A 25,782-nucleotide genomic window follows, 5' to 3' on the forward strand; every position below is an offset into this window, starting at 1 on the left:
CAAGTGACTTGCCCAGAGTCACACAGCTGGGAAGTGTCTGAGGCTGGATTTGAACCTAGGACCTCCCATCTCTAGGCCTGACTCTCAATCCACTGAGCTACCCAGCTGCCCATCCGATAGCTTTCCTTTTAAGGAGCAAGAGTTTTTTTAATTTCATAGCTACAGTCTCAATCTGCAGTGATCTTTGATCCCAAGAATATAAAATCTGACACTGTTTCCATTTCGTCTCCCTCTATTTCCCAGGAAATGATGGGACAAGTTGCCAAGATTTTAGTTAGTTGTTTGTTTGTTTTTTAATGTTTAATATCAAGTTTTTAAGCAAGCAAAACAATTACAGCCCTCAAGGACCTTACATTTTAATGGGGGTGGGGGCAATACATAAAAGGGGGCTAGGGAAGGGATAACTAAAGATGTTCCTAAAGTGTGGAGATCTGGAGCCAATCAAGATAAGATTCAAACTGGCTCCAGGGTATAACCCCAGTAGTCAAGTTGTGTCCAGAGAGGTATGCAGATTGCATGGCTTTAGTCTTACAGTTTTCTACTTTATTGATTTCTTCTTTAATTTTTCTAAGCATTCTTCTTTTATTTCTATTTTCTTCTATTTATTTAAATTTTTATTTACCTTTTATACTTCTCAATTCCTTGAGACCTTTAAAATTGTATATTAGTTCATTAATCCTTTTTTCCTACTTTGATAATTCAGAGAAATAGTTCTTCTTCTGAAGACAACCACTTCGCATCTTGAGTAGAGGCTGCAGTCAAAATAAACGACCATACTGGTGACTAACCGTAAGCTGATAAACCTCTCCAAACTTACCTAGGTTGGCCTCATTTTATAGTCACTGGATTTAGATGCAAAGCCTTTCCAGCAGGTTAGAACTTTGCAGGCAATGCCTTCAAGGACCCTGGGTCATTTCCCTGTCACAAGAGGGATCAGAGGAGGCTTCAGTCCAAGCCAAATATGTGGTTTTGTTGTAGTTGTTTCTGAAATATACCTGAATCTATTACTTGATGAAGTACTTTTATGTCAAGTCAAAATTCAAAAGCACATTATAGAAGCTAGATGCACAAAATAAATGTTACATTTAGTAGATTTATTCTACCCTTTAAATTACAAAAGTAAACACTTGGCAAATTTTATAATATAACCACCTTTCCCCCCTTATATTCTATAAACTTCAATATTTTAAGTTATAAAATGCATAGTTTGGACCTGTTATGGGATCAAGGCCCCATTTAGCTCAAAATTTGTGACCCTAAAAATAGACAAGTAATTATAATTAAAAGGCCAACAGGTGCGCATAACAATAAAGAGAACTTGGAAATAATTGAAAATGGATGTCAGTCATTTATGTAAAAATGTCTTGAGTCCCATCACAAGACCATGTAAGTAACTGGGACATGCAAATTTACCATGGATGGTTTTGCTATCATTATGTTCCTGTGAATTGCCTGTACTTACAATTAGGGAGGTTAAAACTAAGAAATAAGTGTCTATACAGATTCATTTTTTTTTTCAATAAAGAGACTTATCAACTCAAGATTTCTCCAAGTGAAATAGCCTAGTTTTGGATTTGATTAAAAAATTATAAACTTCCAGAAAATAGGAATGACACGAGACTTTGAAATGTGGCTTGTTACACTGATTTAGACGTTTTCTTGGAAAATGGAACCTTTGGATTAGAATCAGATTTTATTTCCCATGAGAATAACAGAAGCATTACTGAAATTATGATACTAATCTTAACATTAGGTAACAACTTATTTTTGTTTCTACACTATAACTTTTTAGCTAGAATAACAGAAGCATTGCTGAAATTATGCCACTAATCTTAACATTAGGTAACAACTTATTTTTGTTTCTACACTATAACTTTTTAGCTAGAGTGACAAGGGCTGAAGAAACAAAAAAAAGAAATGGAAATAAATATCTTTCAAAAATATATTTTAATCATCTAATAAAGTCCTATTCTTGTGACTCAGAATAGAATGAAGGTGATGCAAGGCTCTCTTAGGATATACAAGTTCTGTTAGGTTCTAGTAATCTAGAAAGGCTTTGAGTTTGGGGCCCAGGAATATTCCAATGGATAAAGTTAAGTTCAGACAAACTAGTTAAGTTTAGACAAGCTAATCATCTGGCTAACAGTTGACTTTTTTTGGACATGAACATTTGTGAAAAACATGTTCTAGGGCAGAGTTGTCAAACAGAAAAAAGCACCATAAGGATCCTTGTGGATTACATATTGACATGAAAAATCACATGGTAATGTATCTATGTTCTACTATATTTTTATTTATTTTGTTAAATATTCCCCAATTATATTTTAATAGGATTCAGGCTGTATTCAAAAGTGCTAAAGGCCTCATGGACTCCAAATGTATGACATCTCTGCCTAAGGCACTGAGGGGCTATGTTCTGCATCAGCGGAGGAACCCACACTAGCAAAATCACATATGTTTGAAGCACTGTAGTATTATGAACTCTAAAGCATTTTACACACATGCATGTGCACATGTGTGCATGCACATACACACATACACTATGACATCAAGACTGTGAATAGGTGATGAAAGTATTTTTATCCCCATTTGAAAGTTGTTTAAACTGAACCTCAGGGTGCGTAAGAGACTTGCTCAGGAGAGAGCAGAGCAGAGACTCAGACTTGAGCTTATAGCAGTGAAACCATCCATCTCCCCTCACAGTCCTGAGAGCAGATCTTTTTAAGTGACATAAAGGATAATGAGAGATGCCAGCTAAGAGACCATGGCCAAGCTACTTAAACTCCATGACTTTCACTTTTGTCATCCATAAACAGAAAGATAATATCTTGAGAACCTGCCTCAAAGGCTGTTTTGAGGCCCAGATGAGATAATAAATGTAAAGTGCTTTGCAACCTTTAATATTTCATTTTAGTTGGGAGGGACTAGAGATTAAAAATTCTTATAAAAATGTTGGAAATTATTTTTACATGTAATTGGGGGAAAAATAAAAATAAAAAATACAATATTAAATGAATGACATATTATTGGTGAACTTTTAGCTCATGCAGAATCCATCTAAGAATAAGATAGGAAAATTTCTACCTGTTTATTTTTGGCTGGTTTGAAACAGTCTGGGCATGATGTGCTCCTAAAACAAAATAAAATTAATTTCAAGGGTTAATGTACTTTTAGAAAATAAAAATCAGGAACATTTTATATAATTTGGTTTTTGACTTCAGGATATTAGATGGAAGCAAATACTATAAATGATAATGATCATATTTATCCACATTTTACTCATTTCTGTATAGCACTTTAAAGTTTGCAAGTTTTCCCCCAAAATCCTGTGCAGTAAATAAAGTATTATCACCATCATTTTATAGTTGAAGAAACTGAGACTGACAGTGACTATTTGCTTATCCATGATCACATAGCTGTTAAGTGTGAGGGCTAAGATTTAAAATTAGATTGATCCAAATTAAAATTTAGGATTTTTTCCACTGAACTATGCTATGCCTCCTGTGTAAATAGAATTCTGTATCCTTGGACTTAATTTCCCAGAATCCCTTTCCTTTTTCATCCCCACGTTGTATCCTTAGGTGTTGGTGATAAAAGTTTGCTATAACACCACCTTTTTTTGCTTCCCGTGCTCTTCTCCAGTCTAGGCAGCTCCTCTTTGCTCAGGCTGTCACTATACTTTACTTTAAGTTATTATTAATAAATCTTATAAAAATATAATACTTGGAGTACTATATATTAATTTTTAATCTTACATTTCCCTAACCAGTTTTGTCAGTTCTTGATGATCCATTGGGAAGATTCAACTTTACACTTAAATATGTACTTTAAAAAATAAACATCTGCATATGAAAAGGCAGCATGGTCTAAATTTAGGGAAAAACTAGCAATTAGATCTGGATTCCAGTCTGGGCTTTCTCACTCACTAGCCATGTAATCTAATCCAAGTTTCAACCTTTTTGAGGTTTTTTTTTTTCATCTCTAAAATGAAGATAATATTGGTACTTTGCCTAACTAGGCAGAAGAGTAGATACAGAGCACTGGCCCCAGAGGCAGGAAGCCCTGAGTTCCAACCAGTCCTCAGACATTTACTAGGTGTGTGACCCTGGGCAGGGCACAACATCTTAACTTTGATTTTCTTATTTGCAAAAGGGGGAGGGGCCTATAATGCCACCTACCTTCCAGGGTTATTAGAGGAGATGAAATGTTAAAATATTTGTAAAATACTTTTTGGACTTTAAAGTGCTTTCTACAAGCTAGCTATTACTATTATTACCACTTCATAGGAGTGTTGTAAAGCTCAAAATCAGGTATGTGAAAGCACTGTCAAAATGGTGTAGGGTTATATAAATGTAAAAATCCTACTCTATTTCTTCACGCCTATTTGGAAATAAAGGCCAAGGAATTTTTTTCACTTGCAAGTTCCAACAAAAATATTTTCAAGAGAAAACATTTAGTACCCAAGAAGAGTTAAAACAAAAGCAATGGAAGGCCAGTGTGGTATGGTGAGTGGTGGATTTGGAGTCAGGAAGTCTTGGCCTCAAATACCTACTCTAGTCCTTATTTAATGGTGACCATGGAGTAATTATTTAATCTCCCTAAGCCTCAGGTTTCTTCATCTCTAAAATAAATTATAATAATGCCTTTAGTTCCTACCTCAAATAGTAAAGCATATATTGGTAAAGCATTCTGTAACCCTTAAAAGAGCTTTATTAAACATTAGTTAGGATTGTCATAATACTATTTAACTCCCAGTGTCTTATAGAGCTCCTAGTTGTATCAATTAATTCAATAGAACAAGCTGGAAGTAGAACAATGCCCATAAGGCATTAATGTGAGTCTTCGGGAAATATAATGTTCAACATTATATTTAAGCAAATATCAAAAGCATTTTATATGACTATTTTCTTCTCTTTTGTTCTACATCCAAACTTCATTTCTTTCTAAAAAGCACAGCTCTGACCATGTTACCCCTCACCCCCAAGTCGATAAACTCCAATATGTTCTTTTCTCCTCCAGGATCAACTATAAAATTCTGTTTGACAATAAAACTTGCTTCCCCCAACTTCTCCATCCCATTTCAGTTTTCTTTAATCTCCCCACATTCTTTGTGATTCCCTTCCTCTTCATCTCTATTTTCCATTAAACTGTAGCTCCTTGATAGCAAGGGCTGTCTTTTGCCTTTCTTTGTATCTCCAGTGATTAGCATAGTGCCCAGCAAATAGTAGGTGCCTAATATATGCTTGCTGACTGGGAAAGCTACAAGGCATAGTGGATCACTGATAAGCTGTATGACCCTGGGCATAATTCCATTTGCCTCAGTTTCCTCATCTATAAAACTAGTTGAAGAAAGAAACAGCAAACCACTCTAGCATCTTTGCCACGAAAACTCCAATCAGGGACACCAAGAATCAGAATAGACTAAAATAGTGACTAACTAACAAAAGCTGATGGGCTGACTTCCTGGCTTCTTTCAAATCTCAACTAAAATCCTACCTTCTACAATTCCCAATTCCCTTTAATATAAGTATCTTCCCTTTGCTGATTATGTCCAAGTTACCCTGTATATATCTTGTTTGCATAAAATTTGTTGTATCTTATCTCCCTAATCAGACTCTCTTTGAAAGCAGAGGCTTCTTTCTGTCCTTTTGTATTTCTAGCACTTAGCATAGTGCCTGGCATATAGCCAATACTTAGTAAAAGTTTAATGACTGACATGAATTTCATGTATTGGGCCCAGAGAAACAGCACTGGACCAGAAAAAACTTCTAATAAAATTATTAATCTCTTATGAATTTCAGATTTACCATTCTATAAGATAAAGGTGGCAAGAACCTTTATAAGAAAAGAAAGTAAGAAAACCTTTGAACTGAAAGGTCCTTTGTAAATATAAGGTAAGACCATAAGATCTTAAATTTGAAAAGGACCTGACATGTTACCTTATATTATATTTTTTAAAATCCACAGTTTGGGGTAAGTGGCTAAAAAACATCTCCTAAGAGGATCATCTAAGATTATTAGCTAAGAAATTAAGATGTAAACTGGCTTACTGCTTGAATAAATTCTAAAGACATGCAGGAAAAAGAGAGAAATAAGCCATTAAATTTATCATCATGAAAACTAAAGAACATGAACATTGTTATACAATTTAAAAGATTACTATCATGTTTAAATAGCAACTTACAGGAAGTGGCAATCCTCATCGGTTTCAGGGTGAGCAAAGATCACACTTACTTCAAACAAGCTCTAAATTATAAAAATAGTTTTAAAATTAGCAGAGGAAACTGACATCTCACAACTTGTGAATGAAAACATAAATTAAACTCTCAAAGACTAGCTCATTAAAAAAAAGCAAAAAAGAAAACTGGAAATACTGCTATAATCAACTTATTCAGAGGCCAATTTTTTAAACCTTGCTTTAAAAAAAATCCTGCTAAAACTATTTATAGAGACCTATGTGCCCTAACAAAATTAAAGCCTAGGGTTTTTACTATACATCATAGCTTTTGTTGTATGTACATGACACATGAAAGTAGGATGAGAATTTGGGGTAATGATATAGAGACAGTAAGATTATAAAATTTGTGCCTTTCAATCTTAAAAATTATACTCTAATTTAGTACCCAATTCTATATATATTTGTATGTATGGAGAGAATCCACCAATTGCCTCCAAAAAAAAAAGGCCCCCAAATTAAAACTCCTAAGACATCATAGCCAAAATTCAGAGCTTCCAGCTGAAAGGAAAAATATTGGAAGCAGCCAAAAGGAAAGAATTCAGGTACTGAGGAGCCACAGTCAGTATCACACACAATTTAGCAGCTATTACTACAAAAGAATTGAGGACTTGAAATAAAGTATTCTAGAAGGCAAAAGATTTGGACTTAAAGCCAAGAATAACTTACCCAACAAAACTGAGTATAATACTACAAGGGAAAAAAAATAGGTCATTAATGAAATAGAGGATTTCTAAGCATTCCTGATTTTTTTAAAAAATGGAGCTGGATTGAAATTTTGAAGTTCACTTACCAGAGTTAAAAAATGAAAAATGGTAAAGAACTAAACAAAGTGTTTTTTAAATAGCTCCTACCATGTGCCAGGCACAGTGACTGTTGCATTACAAATTGCAAATATTGCTTGATTCTCATAGTAACCCTGGGTGTTAAGTGCTATTATTGCCCTATTTTACAGTTGGGGAAACTGAGTCAAAGGTTAAGTGACTTGCTCGGCATTACATAGCTAGTAAGTGTCTGAGCCCATAGTTGAACTCATGTCTTTCAAATTCCAGGCCCAGCACTACTATACAAATTAGTTTCCTTAAACAAAGGAAAAATATACTCTGCCTCTCTTTGTCTCTCTCTCTCTTTTGACTTTGTTTCAATATTTCTTGCTGCCTCATAACATCACTGCCTTCTAATTGGTCCGTTTTAATTTTCAGGGAGTTTGTTGCTTGAGTAAGTTTTTTTAAAATTTCTAATGCTAAACTATTAATTCACTTTCCAATAATTTCTTCCATAGCTCTCATTTCTTTTTCAACTTTTTCCTCATGCTCTCATTTTATTTATAAAAACATTTTAAAACTCTTGCTTCAAGTCTTTCAAGAATTCTAGTTGAGTTTGTGCCTGTTTTTCTGAGGCTGTGGATCTGTAAGCTTTAAGTTTCCCAAAGTCACCAGTGCAAAGTCTGATTGCTACCCTCCCTGGTCTGAGCTCTGCAACTTCCTGACCTGGATTTGGGTATGAGTAACAATAAAATGATATAGGACTCAGCTTCTATCAGCTAGTCATGTAGTTGAGGTTTAGAGTGACAGAATTGTAAGCTCCCCTTTTGTCTGTGATTTTTGCCCTGGTTTTTCCTCTGTAGACATAGCTACCTAGCTATTAGAAATGACAACCCACTCTGAACCAAACTACCCCTGTGCTTGCTTCGGAATTCCCCCCTTTCTCAATACACTCCCCAAGGCATCCCCACCCTGGTGTACAGATCCCCTTCTCAGTGTACTCTGGATTTACCCAGAACTAGTTAATAGGCAACAAAGCCGGCAGTTTGCACCTGCTCTGGGCCATAGCCTCTCCCTAGGTGCTAGAGCCTGGTCATGTACTGACCCAATAACTAGCATCAGCAGACCTCTCTGCCTCCCTATGCCAACTTTGTCCAGCAAAGGACTATGACTTTTTGGATTTCCATATCAAAACTTGGTCTCGTGCATTTTATTTTCTAGATCTATTTGGAGGAGTTGTGGATAGGAGCTCAACTATATTGTTTCTTGCTACTCTGCCATCTTGGGTCCATCCACCTCATGACTTCTTGTTAAATAAATTATGCATTATTTATATTACTGGATCACAAGACTATAAATCAGAAACTTCTGAAATCTCAGGGGTATCTCTTTTATTTAGGCCAATATCTATAGCATCTCCCTTCTACCCATTAATAACAAATGAAGCAAAAAAAATCATAAATATTCTTGATATTAAAACAAACAACATGTGAATGTCTAAGTAATGTTTTCCTTTATCTTTTTCTTTTTATAATTTTATTTTCACTTTAATAGGTAAAGTTGTCAGTGCATCAAAACTGATATATAGTGAAGTAATTTTTTTTGGTCTGCACCTGTGATATTAACCATTTTAGAGACTTATCACATGGAACTCTCTCAACTGATAAAGCCTGACACTCACCTATATTTTACAGTCTTGGAGAGTTTCTTGGGGCATTGAGAAGTTTTATGACTACAGTGGTTTGTGTCAGAGACAAAAGGAACCCAGGACTCTGACTCCAAGGCCAACTTTCTACTCATTTTACCACAATGCTACTTTCATATGGGAATACTCGTTTCCAGTTAAGAGTTCAAGCACTAGCTCTGTCTGGTACTTACTGGTTGAGAAACTCTGAGAAAGTCTAGGTTCAGAAATGAATTAGAAGAACATATGCTTGATTACATAGTGCGATAGGGATCTGATTAGGGTTTTGATGTTAAAGGATCACTCTACTACATATATGAATAACATAGAAACATGTTTTAACAATGTGGAACTGCTTGTTGGCTTTGGGAGGGGGAGGAGAGAGCGGGGGAGGGGGATTATGAATCATGTAACCATGGAAAAATATTCTAAATATAAATTTTTTTTAAAAGTCTAGGTGCCTCAGTTTCTTCAGTTTTAAAACTGTGATAATACCTGTACTACCTCATTCAGGGGATTGTTATTAGGAAAATACTTTCTAAAACAACTATACGAAAATGAATTATCATCATCTTAGCTCATTTCTTCATTTATATTAGAATCAGTCTTGCAGTGGAATATAGATAGAAAATCCAAAATACTGAATATACCCTGTAAATTTTGACACTGTCAAATTTGTTTGTTCTTATATATGAATATAGGCTTGTCTGATGTTAGGGGAATTTCTTTCAAACAAAGTGATCGCACTACATTATGAAGACTTGATTTGGGAGGAGCTAAGAAATGGTTCAATTTTTCTAAGCTGGTACTAATCAAAACATTTCTATAATTTAATACAATCAGTAGAGAAACAATATAGACTCAGATTTATGCAAGGTCAGCCCTGAAGAGAAAGGATTATTAGATATTTATGTTTTGGAGTGTTTCTGTGTATAGAAATAATGGCAGCTAAGATTTTTTTTTTTAAAAAAGGGCAAATTAACAATTCAGATTATTAAATAAAAGCCCAATATCAACAAAGCAAATACTTAACTGGAGGATGTTATGTGTACAAACTTGAAAAATTTGCCAAGTACAGGCCTAAACTGAACAACCTTAAGTCAATTTATACTTAATAAATTTATTTATATACTGCTTTGCCATTAAATTTGTTTCCACATTTATATTATAATGGATTAACTACATAATTTTTCCATTACAATTCTATTCTGATATTTCAGCCTGGAAGGACATATCAGATTATAATAAATCTGCATTTCTTTTCTAATCTTTCATACCAGCAAGAAATGTCACTTAATGAATTCTGACTGATTCAAATCAGTGGATATTTATTAAATATGTAATGAGATATGATATGCCCTAACTGTTCAGACTAGTAAAATGTGAAAGAAAAATGACACTGGTATATACAAATGATAACTACCTATGGTGGCTCTTTCTCACCTTCTATTAACATCCTTGTTTCCGTTAATGTATATTTGGTAGTCAAAATTAAATGTACCATAATTAAGTCAAAGAATAATATTGACTGATCTGTTACTGACTTGGTTCTAAATTCCTAAAGCATAAAGGTACTGGACTTGTAAAAACAAAACTAAATAAGAAACTAACTAATGCTGAGAGTTTCCATAAGCACTTGAGTATAAGACAAGTGTGTGCTCATGTAGGAAATGTGAATATTGAATCTAAAAGTTCAGAAAATTTAAATAATTAAAGTAATAGAACAAAATACATTTCTGAAAGGGAGGCATTGCTAGGTTGTATTAACAAGTGATAAAACCAGCTAGTCTCTCACCTGTTGTTTGTTGAAGAAGAGAGACCAAGATCTCCTTACTGTCCTGTCCTACTGTATATTTACTACTAATATGAGCTTCATTGTTCTGTAGCAAGAGTTCTTAAACTACTGGCGCTATTAACTTAGTTTCTAAAAGTATTTGGATAACTGCATTTCAATATAACTAGTTTCTTTTATAATCCTATGTATTTTATGTTTTATATTTTAAAATACTATTCTGAGAAGGGGCTCATGGGCTTGACCAGACTACCAAAGAAGTCAAGGACACTAAAAACTTTAGAACTCTTGCTCAATACAAAAGACCACTCCACTATTCCTTGTAATTTCACAGACAGATATGCCATAGATGAGATCACAGACTAACTAGTAAAAGCTTGATGAAAAAAAAAGGCAAACCTATACAACTTTTTTCCAACACTGGCTATATAAGGCAACTAAGTGGTACAATGCATAGAGTACAGAATCTACAGTAGGGATAGCCAGAGTTCAAATCCAATCTCAGACGCTACTAGCTATATGACCCTAGACAAGCTGCTTAATCTGTGTGTGTCTGTTTCTTCAGTGGTAAAATGGAGATTACGAAGGTACCTATATCCCAGGGTGATTGTGATAATGAAATGAGAAAATTTTTGTAAAGTGCTTTGCAAACATTTAAAGCTTCATAAATGCTAACTACTTTTGTTATTGTCATCCTCTAAGCTCTTGGTTCTCTGATGAGCTTCACATCAACTAGTCTACCAGGAAGAGAACAGACAATGACAATGAATTTTGCTAACTGGCAATAATAATAAAAGTTTTAAGCTGATGCACACAGTAAGATGTTAATAAACAATTGGTTTGTTCTAGAAACAGAATTTTAAGAATCTATACTTAACATGTGGGTTTTTTTGGTTTGGTTTGGTTTTTGGCATGTCACGCTTTATTCTCTAAAAATCTCCCACTATGGAAATTCCATAGAGACAGAGAAGGAAGGTACCAGCTTGGAGCTGGTGCCAGGACCAGAGGTACAGCTGTATTTGCTGGATTCTGAATTAGGAAAAAAGGATAGGCTAATGCAAGATATGAAAGCCAGCAGGGAAATTGCTCTTCGGGAGACCAGGGGGAAGAAAGCAGCTATCAAAGTTCCCATGGAGGATGAGAAAGGCTGGTGGAATCTTGTTTTCTTGGGAGATGGGAGTAGGAAGGAGAGAACACACTAGAGAATTCTGCACTTGACACCTGACAGAGTTAAAGTTCAGTCCCACAACCAATTCTAGCATATGCAGAGAACTAATCTTTGCAGAGCTCTTAGGCAGCATCTCTACAGTCCTACTATTCAAAGTCAGTACCTACAGGACAACATTTGCATCAGTAGTGGCAGCAAACACTAAGAAGAGGATGTAAAGTCTCCTTGTGGTTCAGTCATCCAAGGGATTAAAAAAAAAAGGAAAGAAAACCAAAAATCTTAAGATTTACTGGGGTCACTTGTAGTTTCATATTTTGAGAAGGAAATAGAAGGACTTCAGGGAGTCATCCCCACCCTACACACTTTCTTCCAGATTCATATATAATTCTTGGTTAAGTACACAGAGGACCTCAGGGGCCCCAGAGGAGGAACAGAAGCAGATTATTAGGTCACAGATTAGTCTGTGCCCTTTGAGTTGTCTGAGGACAAGTGGGGCACAACAACTTTCCACTTAGTAGAAGATGGGCTACAGCTGCCTGGCTTAGGCACAGAGAGGGCTCTAACCTCCATTTCTGAACCTCAGCCACCAGGGAGTTGTAGAAGTCCTTGATGATCCCATGGACATTCCAGCACTCAGGGATCAGAACCAGGACTGCTGAGATGATGAAGGCTCCTGAAGTCAGTACCAGCCAAGTTTCTAGTTCCTTTTCTTCTATACACATGGCACGTTTGACGCCAGCAAGGCTGATTGGCAGGACTGCCAGGACCACATGCTGAGTGTTAGTTAACAGTGAGGGTTCTAGCTGTTTGCAGGTTAGGAGTCTGGGCCAACAGGAAATTATATATGTTACACTGTATGCAGCCAGTGTAATGGCCCAAATAAGACATCCAAAGGCCTTTCCATACTACCTAGGCCACTTTGATGCCACTACCAATAAAGGCTGTGACTTTTTCACATGAGCAAGGTACAGGACATTAGGGTCCTCACCCAACCAAGTACTGAAAGGATCATGCCCAGGATTTAGAAGTCGGCAGAAGCCATGATTGGAAACTTAGCAAAGACCTACCTTAAAAAGGAAAGAGCAGACAGAGAGCAGGGGTAGAGTATCTAATGTCGATTCAATAAAGATAAGAGTTAGGCATCATGTAGGGTGATACCTTCATTTTATGGATGGGGAAACCAAAAGGTGAAGAGACTTATCCAAGGATATACATGTACTAGTCACAGACAGAATTTTAATGGAGCTCCTGATTCTATACTTAGTGTTTTCCCTACTATACTCCAGGCACTTTAAATTACTAAATTTTCTACTGTCTTTGGTATAAGAAACATTCTGAAGAATTCTATTAGGGGAGATTCATAGAGGTCATACTTATTAAAAATAGAACTGAATGTATGGATGAATAATGTAATGTTATAAATATCTTTCTTGAGGAAAAGTCTGAAAACACCTTGGATGCTACATTTTAAAATTAGGAAATTAGAAAGCTTCATGTTTATTCAAGGGGCTGTTTGGCTAGAAGAGTTTTTTAACTAAGAGAAACTCATCAATGCTATAAGAAGATAAGATTTGCAGAACAAGTGAAAGAAATGAACACTATCACTACTTTAATTAGTTAATACCTTTCCATCAACAGGAACACCCAGCTCCTCCGAAAACAAGGGATGAGTAATCCATTTGTAGGCTTCTTTAAGCTGAACAATATCATCCCTTCCCAGTGATAGGCCATGTTTCCTAAACATTATAAAAAATGATATGAGATTCAGCAAGGTGAGATCTTATTTTTTCTATCAAACACCAGAAGAAACTACAAAAGGAAAAAAAAGTAATTAAAAGGCTTTATAGCACGTGTAAAATACCTTCCATAGCAAACTGAGTTTTTTTCTTTAAAATTAACATGTTTGCTTATAACCATATAGCTTCAAATGTTTACAGAACAGAGAGTTCTGGAAAAATTCATGTTATAGAGACGTGAAATTATAAGAATTTGTTGTGACACTCCAACTCTAATGCCTCATCATGGCGGGTCCTAACAAGCTGGAAAAGCTTTGAATATGAGATCAGGCTGGACTGTGTATTTGTTGCATGAAAACCAGTCAAGCTAAATTTGGAGATGCTCATAATCAGGTTGGTTAAAGGGTGATAATTTGGTCACCTTCTGGATTATAGAGGGATTACATCTGTGTTGCTAGAAATAAATGTCCATGTTGAGAAGTAGTCATATAATTTTGACAAGCAAACCAGTGCAATATTAAAAGTGTTATGATCAAAATTATCTTGATCTTGATTATGGCAGTTGATTATGAGTTGATATAGATACTGCTGACAGGGAACTTTCGCTGATAGATGACAGCTGATAGATTTGGTTAGAGATAGACTATTAAAAAACTATTTATTTAGAGTATCAGAAGGAGTAGGGACAGCAAAAGGAAAATAGATATTGATTATTGATCTATTTACCCTGAATCTAAGATATCTATCTAAAACCCAGAACCCAAACTGTCCTGAAAAGGACTGCTTCTCCCCTGATAAGCAGGGCTAATTTAACTCCTTTTCTATCTATTAAATAAATCTATTTTACTAAACTATTCTAATTTATAATTATTCTTAAACTACTACAGTCTTATATTCACTGCAGCTCTTTCTCTCCAGCCTTAGAGATCAATTGCCTGTCAGCTGTTCACAGACAGTTCTCTCATAGAAGTTGTTCTTCACTGCCCCCTGCTGGCCCTGGATGGTTCCAATGAATGGCTTAAGTCAAACTCTATCAAATGTACCACTCTCCCCATCTTCCCCGAATATCAAGATGGTTTTCCAAACTGTCATCCAAAAATTCCAAAGTTTATTAGAGACAACTCTCTAGACAACTTTCCCCAAAGAGGAGTCTCCAGAGTGTCAGTTTTTCCAACCAACTCTCCCTGGGGGGGTACTGGGAATTCTTAACCCCTGACCCCCTGAAAATTCTCTTCATGGTTAAAAGAGCCAAGGTGAATTTCAAAACTTTCATTAGGGGGCAGCTGGGTAGCTCAGTGGATTGAGAGCCAGTCCTAGAGATGGGGGGTCCCAGGTTAAAATCTGGCCTTAGACACTTCCTAGCTATGTGACCCTGGGCAAGTCACTTGACCCCCATAGCCTACCCTTACCACTCTTCTGCCTTAGAGCCAATACACAGTATTGACTCCAAGACGGAAGGTAAGAGTTTAAAAAAAAAAAAATAACAAAAACCCAAAAACTTTCTCTAGCCTAAAATCCTTTTTTCTACTTAGGACTTATTCTTTAATGAAGTTAATTAATTAATCTTTACAAAAGAAAACTGGATAACCATTTCAAAGGTTATGAAAACCTTTAATAAGTATATTAAAGTTCTCTAGCTTTTCAATATCCATTCAGAAAACATTTATTAAGCAAATACTATATGCAGAATACTGTACTAAATGTTAAAGGACATAAAATTTTTTTTACATTATAAAATAAGACGGTTCCTGTCTGCATGGGGCTTATAAAAATATAACTATGGTATATAATAATACATGATAATTACACGAGAGTCAAAAAACTTTGCTGAGTGAAGCACAGGGAAGAAGGCCTTTGGGAGGGATAGGAAAGAACATCAGAGAAGACTTCATTAATAAATTGTCATCTGATTTGGGTTTTAAAGGGAAGGGTAAAACAACAGGTGAAGAGTATGAATGGTAGGAGAAAGGACATTCAAAGTATAGGGAAGAACATAAACAAAAACAGAAAAAGGAAGTAAGGTGAAGAGAATTGTATGACTGTAGGATGCATGGTGGAGAATACTGAAATTGGAAAGTGGCAAATGGCAACAGACTGAAATAGCCCTGAAATTCAAAGGAGTTTGAAATATAGAGGCAGGCAATATAGAGCTGAGGACTGTTATGGAATGTGATTCAAATGATATTTGCATTAAGTAAGATTATCCTAGAAACTATATCTGACGAAGAATGAACAATTTAGGAGATGTTAGGAGGATATAACAATAATTAAGGTAGGTAGCAATTAAGGCATTACCAGAGTGGTGAAAGTAGGAAGAGAGAAGGGAAATATATAATTTGCAAGAGAAGAACTGACAGGATTTGGTAATTGTTTAGATAGGAAGGGTAGGAAGAGAGATAAAGAAAGATGGTCCAGAGCTTCAACAAAGGAAGTAGACTAGTAGTCCTTCAGATTGAAACAGTGAAGCCATGATGAGAAACATTTAGAAATAAGTAGAATATGCTCAATTGGACATAATGAGTCAAGAGGTGCTTATATTAATTTGTAGATTAGGTTAAAATGTCCTGTAGGCCACTGAAGATGTTAGCCTGAAATTTAGAAGTTAAGGACTAAAAATAAAAAAAATTAATAAGTACTTACAATTAAAGCCATGGAATAAATGAGATGGTCTAGGAAAAGAATGTAGAAAGAACAAAGAAGAGAAACAAGGGGAGAATCTTAGAATCTTGATTTCCTCCAAAACTCAGCTCAGATGACACCTTCTACATCAGTGTTGACAAGGTCAAATAGAAGGGGATCCCATCTTGGCTACATTTTGACTTAAAAGTCATAAATTAATAATATATATGTAGTAATGTGATCCATTTATTTTTGGTAAACATTTCCCAATTACATTTTAATCCAGATAGGGCCATAAGTTTGGCATTTTGTGGGAAAAGTCCCACATAAAGAAGTCAGACCATCAGAAACTAGTGAAAGAAACAGAGTAGTGGTGACAGTACAAGAAGAATCAGAAGAGGATGGCATTTCTTAAAAAAGGAACAGTATCAAGTCAGAGGAAGCAATCAGTTGACAGTTTAAAATCTGCAGTCAATTAACAAACATTTATTAAAGTCTGGGAAAAAGTGAAACATTCCCTGCTCTCGAAAAGCTTACATTTGAACAAGGGAGAAAGCATGTATATGAAATAAATAGAGAATAATTATAAAGTTTATACGAGGCAGTTTTGGGAAGAAAAGCACTAACAGCTCAGGAAGATCAGGAAAGGCTTCATGTAGAACAGTGATGTGGGCAAAAGGTGATGTGAGCTTGAATTAAGGTAGTAACTATGTGAGCAGAGAGAAGGAGGGAGACAGAAATAATACTGCAGAGCTAGAAAAGACATGATTTAGCAACTTATATCTGTAGGTGAGAGAGATAAATGAAGGATACGACCCTCTCTTACAAAGAATGTGTGATGAAGCACTATGTACAAAGCACTGGGATCTACTACCTCTCCATCTGGAAGTAACATTTGGCTAAAGTATAATGTAAGGTCAAGGAATTTTTCAGTCATTGGGTTTACCTACATGAATACTCAAGTGCTTAAGGATGATGTACAAATATGAGCTAGTCTGGGAATGTTAGAAAAGTGTGTCCTTGGGGCAGCTGGGTCACTTAGTGGATACAGAGCCAGGTCTAGAGACTTAAAAGTCCTGAGTTCAAATCTGAATTCAGATGCTTCCTAGCTATGTGATCCTGGGCAAGTCACTTAACCCCCACTGCCTAGTCCTTACATTCTTCTGCCTTGGAACCAATACCCTGTAGGGATTCTAAGATGGAAGGTATGGGTTTAAAAAATAGGAAGAAAGGCCTTATATAAGGATGGCAACTCTTGGAGGGGAGCTTTGATGGAAGCAAGGGAATCTAAGAGAAGAATACATTAGGGAAAGCTTATGCAAAGGCTTATACCTGTGTGAAGAATATTAAAGACAGTTTGGTTAGACTGCAGTGTGCACAAAGGAGAGTAAAGTGTAATAAGCCTGAAAAGGTAGGTTGAAGACAGTTTATAAAAGGTTTTAAATGCCAAACTGAAGAATTTATATTTGACTAGAGGCAATAGGGAACCTCTGGAGTTTTTTAAAGAGGGGAGAGACATAGTCAGACCTATGCTTTAGGAAAATCACTTTTCCTAAAAGTAAGTTTCTCTGATAACACCTATGTCTCACATGACAGCTTCCACACAGATAATCTTGCTTGCTCATGCCCAGTATGTTTCTCTGCCTATTTGAATACACAACTTTGAATCTTTGGAAACTGTGGTATTCTAAGATTAATGACTATAGAATATCACTAGTAGAACAACAGAATTTTTTAAAGAGATTATTTTGGTGTGTATCAGAAAGCAGTGCACCAAATGTAACTGAGGCTACTCTCTTCTATTTGTTTAATTCTGGACATGGCTCACTGACCATTCATAATGCCTGTCCTGGATATGTATATTAACATACTAATGAAGTGGGATAGAAAACCAACTGAATTTCCCTATTTATGCAAAGTCGAAATGAAAGAGGGATTCTTTATTGAAGTCTTCCTAGTATGAGTAATACTACATAAGACTCAAAACATTCCAGAGAATGAGATCCATAATAACTCAAAGGAAATTAGCTTAACAATCCACATAGGAAACACTATGTGGATGAAAAAATTCCTACTACATATCTATTTTTGGAAAGAATCACTATAGAATATGATAGATCATTTTATTTTTCACATTTTCATGTTCCTTTGAGAAGAATTTTAATAAATAGGAAGTATATGGATTAACTTACAGTCAATTATATTCTGAAGAATAGGAGAAACAGGTGAAATAAGGAAATACACAGTTAAATGAGATTACTATAAAGAATGAACAAGAAGTAATTCTTTAAAATGCTTAGTTGTCATACATTCCAATTTTGAAAGAACATGGTCACACAAAATCTCTAATATGTCAAGTATTTTTAGAGTCTCAATTCTTTAATAACTGGCTACTATATGTATTTCTTCCCCATTCATGTCAAGAACCCATAGGAAAAGGTTAAGACATTTCTGATATATCTTCCTTTACTACAAAATAAATACTTAATAAAAATTCCAAGTTTATATCATTTTGAAAATTGAATCTTACTTTAAAGGGATTTTATACAATCCATAATAAGAAAAAATGTGTAATCACCTACCCCAAAGTTCTCTGTAAGGTTTAATTCTAATTAAGACAAATTTAATCCCCCTAAGAATCTAATGACTCTTCAAAATATTGCTTGTATCAATTCCAATTATATAATTTGTGGAACAAATACAACACAAATTAGAACAAAATTGGTCTAAAAGTTTCAATTCAATTAATTTCATTTAGATTTTAAAGTTAATTCTTTAATGGTAGTACCTCTAGATCATTTTTTTTTGTTTTGTTTTGTTTTTTAATTTTTTAAACCCTTAACTTCTGCGTATTGACTTATAGGTGGAAGATTGGTAAGGGTAGGCAATGGGGGTCAAGTGACTTGCCCAGGGTCACACAGCCGGGAAGTGTTTGAGGCCGGATTTGAACCTAGGACCTCCAGTCTCTAGGCCTGGCTCTCAGTCCATTGAGCTACCCAGCTGCCCCACCTCTAGATCATTTTTGCATGAAACTCTGACACTTGGGAAGAGCTTTGAAATTCTGTACCAATCTATTTTATAGTTTGTTTTAGAACTGAAATCGTTTATTGCTTTATTTTAAACTCTTTGAGTGAGAACAATACAAAAATCAACACGGGTAAATGCAAATTCGAAAAAATAGAATGTAAGACCTAGAGGGAAATGCCTGTTTTTTTTTAATCTTTGCATCCTCATCATTGAGCACAGGACTTTTGCATATATCTGAAGCTTATCCTTTTTTTAATTGAATTTATGACTTGAACAGGCTAAACAACATTTTCAAAGTTTAAGAACAAACATAAGGATCAGGTTCTGTACTTATCTATGAACAATTAGCATTAATGTGCTATCTGTTAACCTGAAGCCCTTGACAAAAAAAAAACTGTACTTTGTCCAGTTGACAATATGAGGGGGGGAAAAGGAGTGATTTCCCCAAAATCATTTAAATCAGACAGGAAAATTCAATACCTTTCATGTAAATGGTTCTAAAATCTTATTATCCCAATTTATTTATTTACTATTTATTTTATTAATTTAATTTTATCTTAGTATTCTTAATTTAATGTTTCATATTTATTTAATGTTTAATTTATTTTTATTTAATTTTTAATTTGGGTATTTAATAAATTTAAAATAGAAAAATGAATTTGCCTTCTGGACTCTCAGATAAATAACAAAATGGATTTGCCTTCTAGATTCTCAGATAAATAACAATCCCAATAATTAAGGTACTTATTGCAAAACCTGTCTTAGATATAATACTAAATTTGGTTGATATAAGATAAAAACTAACATAAACCTCTAAAGAATAAGTCTGGATTAAAAATTCAGATGAAAATCTAAATAAACCAATGGCTATTTTTTTTAATGGTTATTATATTTTAATACAGTACTTGGGATTTGGAAACAGTACACTGTGCTCCACTACTGGTTTACAAATCTTATGATCTGAGACTACAAAATTTATTTATCATTACCATAATTATCAAGTAAAAAACCTGAACTTTTTCTCTTTTTTATTTTTAAAAACCCTTCCCTTTCACCTTAGAATCAATACTGTATATTTGTTTCAAGGTAGAAGAGTAGTATAGGTTATGCAATGGGAGTTAAATAATTTTCCTGGGGCAACACAGCTAGGAAGTATCTAAGGCCAAGTTTGAACCCAGGACCTCCCTGCTTAGGCCTGGCTCTCAACCTATTTAGCCATTTAGCAACCCATGAACTCTCTTTTCATCTTCACCTTTAAAATGACTCAAGTGAAAAAGTTCTCATTTTGCTATAAAAAGTGGCAGTATAATCTATTAATCTGCAGATTATTTTGTTATAGTGAGTGCTTACTGATTAATAACCAAAACTCTAGCAATCATTTTAAATCCACTTTCAAAAACTAAGATTTCACATAATGGAACTAAGATTTTTATAATTTCTAGTACATTCACAAACGTACTATGAATTTTCCTAAATGATGAAAATAAATTTCTCTTGTCAAAATAGCTTATCAAACTATATTATGTAACACAGATGCCTAGTATATGTGCTAGCAAATCTACTTACATTTGTGCTAAAGCTGCAAAGATTTAATAAGTTACCAATACGAATTAGCATGTCTCTGCTATGCAAAGGAACTGAAAGATAACACAATGAATTCAAATGATCACAAGTTTTTCTTTGCATCCAATTGCTTTAATAGCTAGGGAAGCCACCCTTAAGAAAAATGTAGTAAAAGCACTTTAAAAAACAGGTAGTCTGTATTTAAAAGACTATAAAAATTCCCTACTCAAATTACTCACCCCATTTCCTGTTTTACCAGCAACCATGCAGCATGCTGTAGGCAGTTTAGTCACACCCAGAAAGAAAAGGAAAAGGGGAAAAAATGTTAAGTGAAATTAAGTTTCAACACCATTACTGAATACCTAACTAATTTGCTAATAAAACTCCTCTTTTCAGGAGGAATCAGTATTGAGAAATTTAGCAATGACCTCAATCTCAGTAAATACTAGAAAGGCATTCAAACATCACTTGATTTGTAGTGAGTCTGGAATTAAACAGGGGGTATCCCCTCCACTCCTACAGATTTCTCACTAATGTTGCCTGAGAATCAATGAAATCACACATTTATTTTTAATGTATTTTTTTCTAGTTTATAGGGGAAGTCCCAAAGTAAGACTGACCTAAAGACACAAGTAAATAACTATTTTCCTTTCCCATAAGGCAAGCATTGGGAACTCAACTTCTTAAAAGTAAGATTTCAAAAAAGGAATATTGAAAACTTGAGAAATCTTACCAAGTTCAGTGAAACTTCTATCCTTAACTTCACATTAAATATGCATTTGATCTATGTGTACATTTCCTATACATGCAGACATAAGAACCATATCACTAGGCTCATCACTAAACTGGCAAGAAAGTAATGAATTTTTTGGCCATAGCAACTCCTGAAGACAAGCGGCCCAAACCAGAGCAAAGTAATAATCTATGTGTACACACACATATGTATGTATACAAGTGAAGTAAAACATTTAACTCAAATATATATGACCAAATTGCAAAGTTCTTTGAGAGGAACTAGTTACAGAATAAAGACAGTCAAACATTAAATAGTTTTATTGATTTCATTTGTTTCTTACTATTTAAGATAGACCATATGTATAGTTAATTTAATATTATAATTTATATATATTTTATTGAGACACAATAATATGAGGTAGGTATAACAGGTATTGTCCCCATTTCATAGATGAGAAATTGGAAAATCAGAAAGGTTACAAGTAATTTGCCCACAATCACATAGCTAGCAAGTTTATGAGGCAGGGTCTACTTTTTATCTACTATCCCATATTATCCAGGGTGCTAGGGGTCAAGGAGAACAGGCTCTGAAGGTTCAGATGAAAAGTACTATATACAATATTATGGATTAAAGGGGATAGCTCCTATAAACGTAAGGTGGTAACACAGAAAAGTGAACAGTGTATTTGGGAGCTCTGCCATGTGTGACATTGCAACGTCATTTTACTTCCATGGACTTTAGTTACATTACCTGTAAAAAGAGTGAATAGGACTAGATGAGCTATGAGTTCTCCCTCTATGAAATCTGTGACCTTATCAAGTCCAACATAGGACATATACAGGCTATGTGACCCAGGGAAAATAACAATGCCTAAGTATCCCCAGGCAACTCTCTACACCTTAAATTATAGATGAATTGCCAAGCTACAGCAGTGGAAGGAGTTTCAACATTGAAATTTCTCTAAATTGATGAAATCACAGATCCAGACTAAAAATAAACAAATATCACCAGAAAAACTCAAAATAATGTGTGGGTCATACCAAAATGCTTAGAACCTGGTTTTTACTGCTTTTGTATTATTGCTGTGTCCAAAACGCAACATGTAAACACAACTAATGATAGCATAGACAAAGCATAGATCCAATGTATCACTGGCAAGTCTCCAAGATGGGAAAGTTATTTTGGCCTATTTGTCTGAGGGATAAACGTATAAATTGAATTTTATATTTAGCACTCTTTCATCACGTTATCTAGTCATGGAGGTGGGGGTATGGTTCAAAATAGAGTGCGTACCCCAGAGTGTGTGTGATCCATGGGGGTAGAATACTAGCCAAATGGAGGACAGGTTGCATCCCAGCTTTGCCAAAATTGCCAATCTTGCCAGTGTTTGAAAGAACCCGACCACTGTTACTGTTATTACATAATAACTGCGCAGGTGCAATTAGGTTTATTCCCATTTCGCCTTAAACCTATACAAACCCTGGCCCCAGAGCACCTTGTGGCAGTACCACGCACCCCTTGCCTGGCTCCACCCTTCAGGGCAGTTCTTAGTAAGAGTCTTGTCTACAGGGTTTCATTTGCAATAGGACGGAGGGAGTAGCACAGGCATGGATGAATTGTGAATTGCATCTTTGGAAGTAATTTTTAAATCAATGAGATGAGAAAGCCATTTCATTATTTGAGAAATTCACCTGCTTGGTTTCAACATTTATAAACTTACAGGAATTCATTAATTCATGAAACAAACCACAAGAAGGATAAGATATAGATATAAACATAAACTGAGTTGGAGACTGCCTAAAATGTTTGAATAAGATGAGCTAGTACAGCCCAACCCTCTCCTGCAACTACTCCAACAAAGACTGAAGCACCAGACTTGGAGAGCTGGATAAATCCAAGCAGAAACCACAGATCAAGTCGGCAAAGGAAGACAATCAAAGGTCTCTGGATCCTGAAGAGGGGTCCAGTTAAGAAGTTCATAAGGACATTCTAGTAAGCAAACTGAGCTGTGCTTTTGGCTATGTGCCAATATATAACAGAGAAAAGGCAGCAGCTATATAGTTTTGACCCTGGCCCAGGGTTGTAGATCTACCAAAGATGGGGCTGGAGCTTTCTATTATATCCCAGGGCAGGAAGTGTGGTTCAGGAAAGAGTATAGCTCTGTCACTGTCTCTGGAACAGGATCATAGCTCACAGATCTGAATTGGAGCTTGCAGATGAGTAACGAAAACAGAGAGTCTGGCCCAGAGGCAATCCTAGATTTTAGTAGCTCTGAACGTGCAGAGGCTTCCAATGAGATGACATGGGCTAGGTAGGAACAAAAGCTGTTTACTGGAGTTCTTACCACTGCCAGGTTTGTAGTTGTGCTGCCCAAACCCAAACCAGAATGAATAAAGCTTAGAATAGGAGAGCAGTGATTGGCCCATGGTCTAGATTCGACACAAGTGTTTTGAAAGTTCATAGCAACCTGGCTTGAGCTGTCCCTGAGTTCCCTGAAGAACAGAGCATTCCAGTACCTGAAGAAAGCAACTGAAGGACTGCTGATAACAAGTCAACACCAAAAAAGGCTTTGACATTTCCGTCAGAAGTATACATGGTCTGGTAAGAGATTCAATTCAGGAAAGAAGTCTGGAAGAATGAGTCAACAACAAAGACAGCAGTGATAAAAACTACTATGAAACCAGGGAGGTCTGAGATACAAACTCAAAAGAAGAGAATAACTATACAACATTTACAAGTAAAGCTTCAAACAAAAATACAACTTGCCAACGAAGTCAGCTAGAATTTCTGGAAGAAACAAAAAATATTAAAAAGAAAATGAGAATTCTTTATTGGAAAAGAATTGGGAGGGGAGAAGTTCTTAAGGGAAAACTTAACCATTATCTGAAAATTTTTAATATTCATGATCCAAGTACTCTGAAATTCTTCTCACCAAAACATATTCTCTTTCTATGTCTCAGGACTTTAGTCTTCTAAATATAACCTTTGTCCTTAATAAGGTCTCTTAGCTCTCTTTCCTTTCCTATTCCTGTACCTTGTCTTCACTTCTCTCCTTTAGAAATCTTGACCCTATAGCTAATGTGCTCAATTTTTTTTAATTTTTATTTTGAATATTTTCCCATAGTTACATATTTCATTTTCTTTCCCTCTCCCCCAAACCTCCCTATCCCCCTTTAGCCGGTGCACAATTTCATTGGGTTTTACATGTATCATTGATCAAGACCTAATTCCATATTATTGATAGTAGGACTAGTTACCATTTAGTGTCTACATCCCTGATAATATCCCCATCAACCCATGTGTTCAAGTAGTTGTTTTTCTTCTGTGTTTCTCCTCCCACAGTTCTTCCTCTGAATGTGGCTAGTTTTCTTTCTCATAAGTCCCTCAGCCTTGCTCTGGATCCTCACATTGCTGCTAGTAGAGAAGTCCGTTATGTTCTACTGTACCACAGTGTATCAGTCTCTGTACAATTATCTCCTGGATCTGCTCCTTTCACTCTGCATCAATTCCTGGAGGTCATTCCAGTTCACATGGAATTCCTCCAGTTCTTTATTCCTTTGAGGACAATAGTATTCCATCACCAACAGACACCACAATTTGTTCAGCCATTCCCCAATTGAAGAACATTCTCTCATTTTCCAATTTTTTGCCACCACAAAGAGCATGGCTATAAATATTTTTGTACAAGTCTTTTTCCTTATTATCTCCTTGGGGTATAATCCAAGCAGTGCTATGGCTGGATCAAAAGGCAGATAGTCTTTTAAAGCCCTTTGAGCATAGTTCCAAATTGCCGTCCAGAATGGTTGGATCAGCTCATAACTCCACCAGCAATGCATTAATGTCCCAATTTTGCCACATCCCCTCCAACATTCATTACTCTCCCTTGTTGTCATTTAGCCAATCTGCTAGGTGTGAGGTGATACCTCAGAGTTGTTTTGATTTGCATTTCTCTAATTATAAGAGATTTAAAACACTTTCTCATGTGCTTATTGATACTTTTGATTTTTTTATCTGGAAATTGCCTATTCATGTCCCTTGTCCATTTATCGATTGGGAGATGGCTTGATTTTTTTGTGCAATTGATTTTTAGCTCCTTGTATATTTGAGTAATTAGACCTTTGTCTGAGTATTCTGTTATAAAGATTTTTTTTCGCCAATTTGTTGCTTCCCTTCTAATTTTGGTAGCATTGGTTTTGTCTGTACAAAAACTTTTTAGTTTAATGTAGTCAAAATTATTTATTTTGTATTTTTCGATTTTTTTCTAACTCTTGCTTGGTTTTAAAATCTTTCCCTTCCCATAGATCTGACAAGTATACTATTCTGTGCTCATCCAATTTACCTATAGTTTCCTTCTTTATATTCAAGTCAGTCACCTAATGGGCTCAATTTTAACACTGTTCTGTACCTTTAAATTCCTTGCCCCCAGTACTGCTGCTACCCATCTCTTTCCAAACTAAC

General features: G+C 35.4%; 1 protein-coding gene across 1 annotated transcript in view; it reads right to left on the minus strand.

Annotated features, from left to right (window-relative positions):
- PUS10 (pseudouridine synthase 10) overlaps window positions 1–25,782 on the minus strand; it is a 101,535-nt gene that overhangs the window by 33,162 nt on the left and 42,591 nt on the right. Inside the window, exons 5-8 of the mRNA XM_044663364.1 lie at window positions 20,828–20,862; window positions 13,268–13,379; window positions 6,185–6,246; window positions 3,085–3,130 (exon numbers count right to left, since the gene is read on the minus strand). Coding sequence (XP_044519299.1) covers window positions 3,085–3,130; window positions 6,185–6,246; window positions 13,268–13,379; window positions 20,828–20,862 — 255 coding nt within the window. The remainder of the gene's footprint in view (window positions 1–3,084; window positions 3,131–6,184; window positions 6,247–13,267; window positions 13,380–20,827; window positions 20,863–25,782) is intronic.

Source organism: Gracilinanus agilis, chromosome 2, assembly GCF_016433145.1.
Source record: "Gracilinanus agilis isolate LMUSP501 chromosome 2, AgileGrace, whole genome shotgun sequence".
Lineage (NCBI taxonomy): Eukaryota > Metazoa > Chordata > Mammalia > Didelphimorphia > Didelphidae > Gracilinanus > Gracilinanus agilis.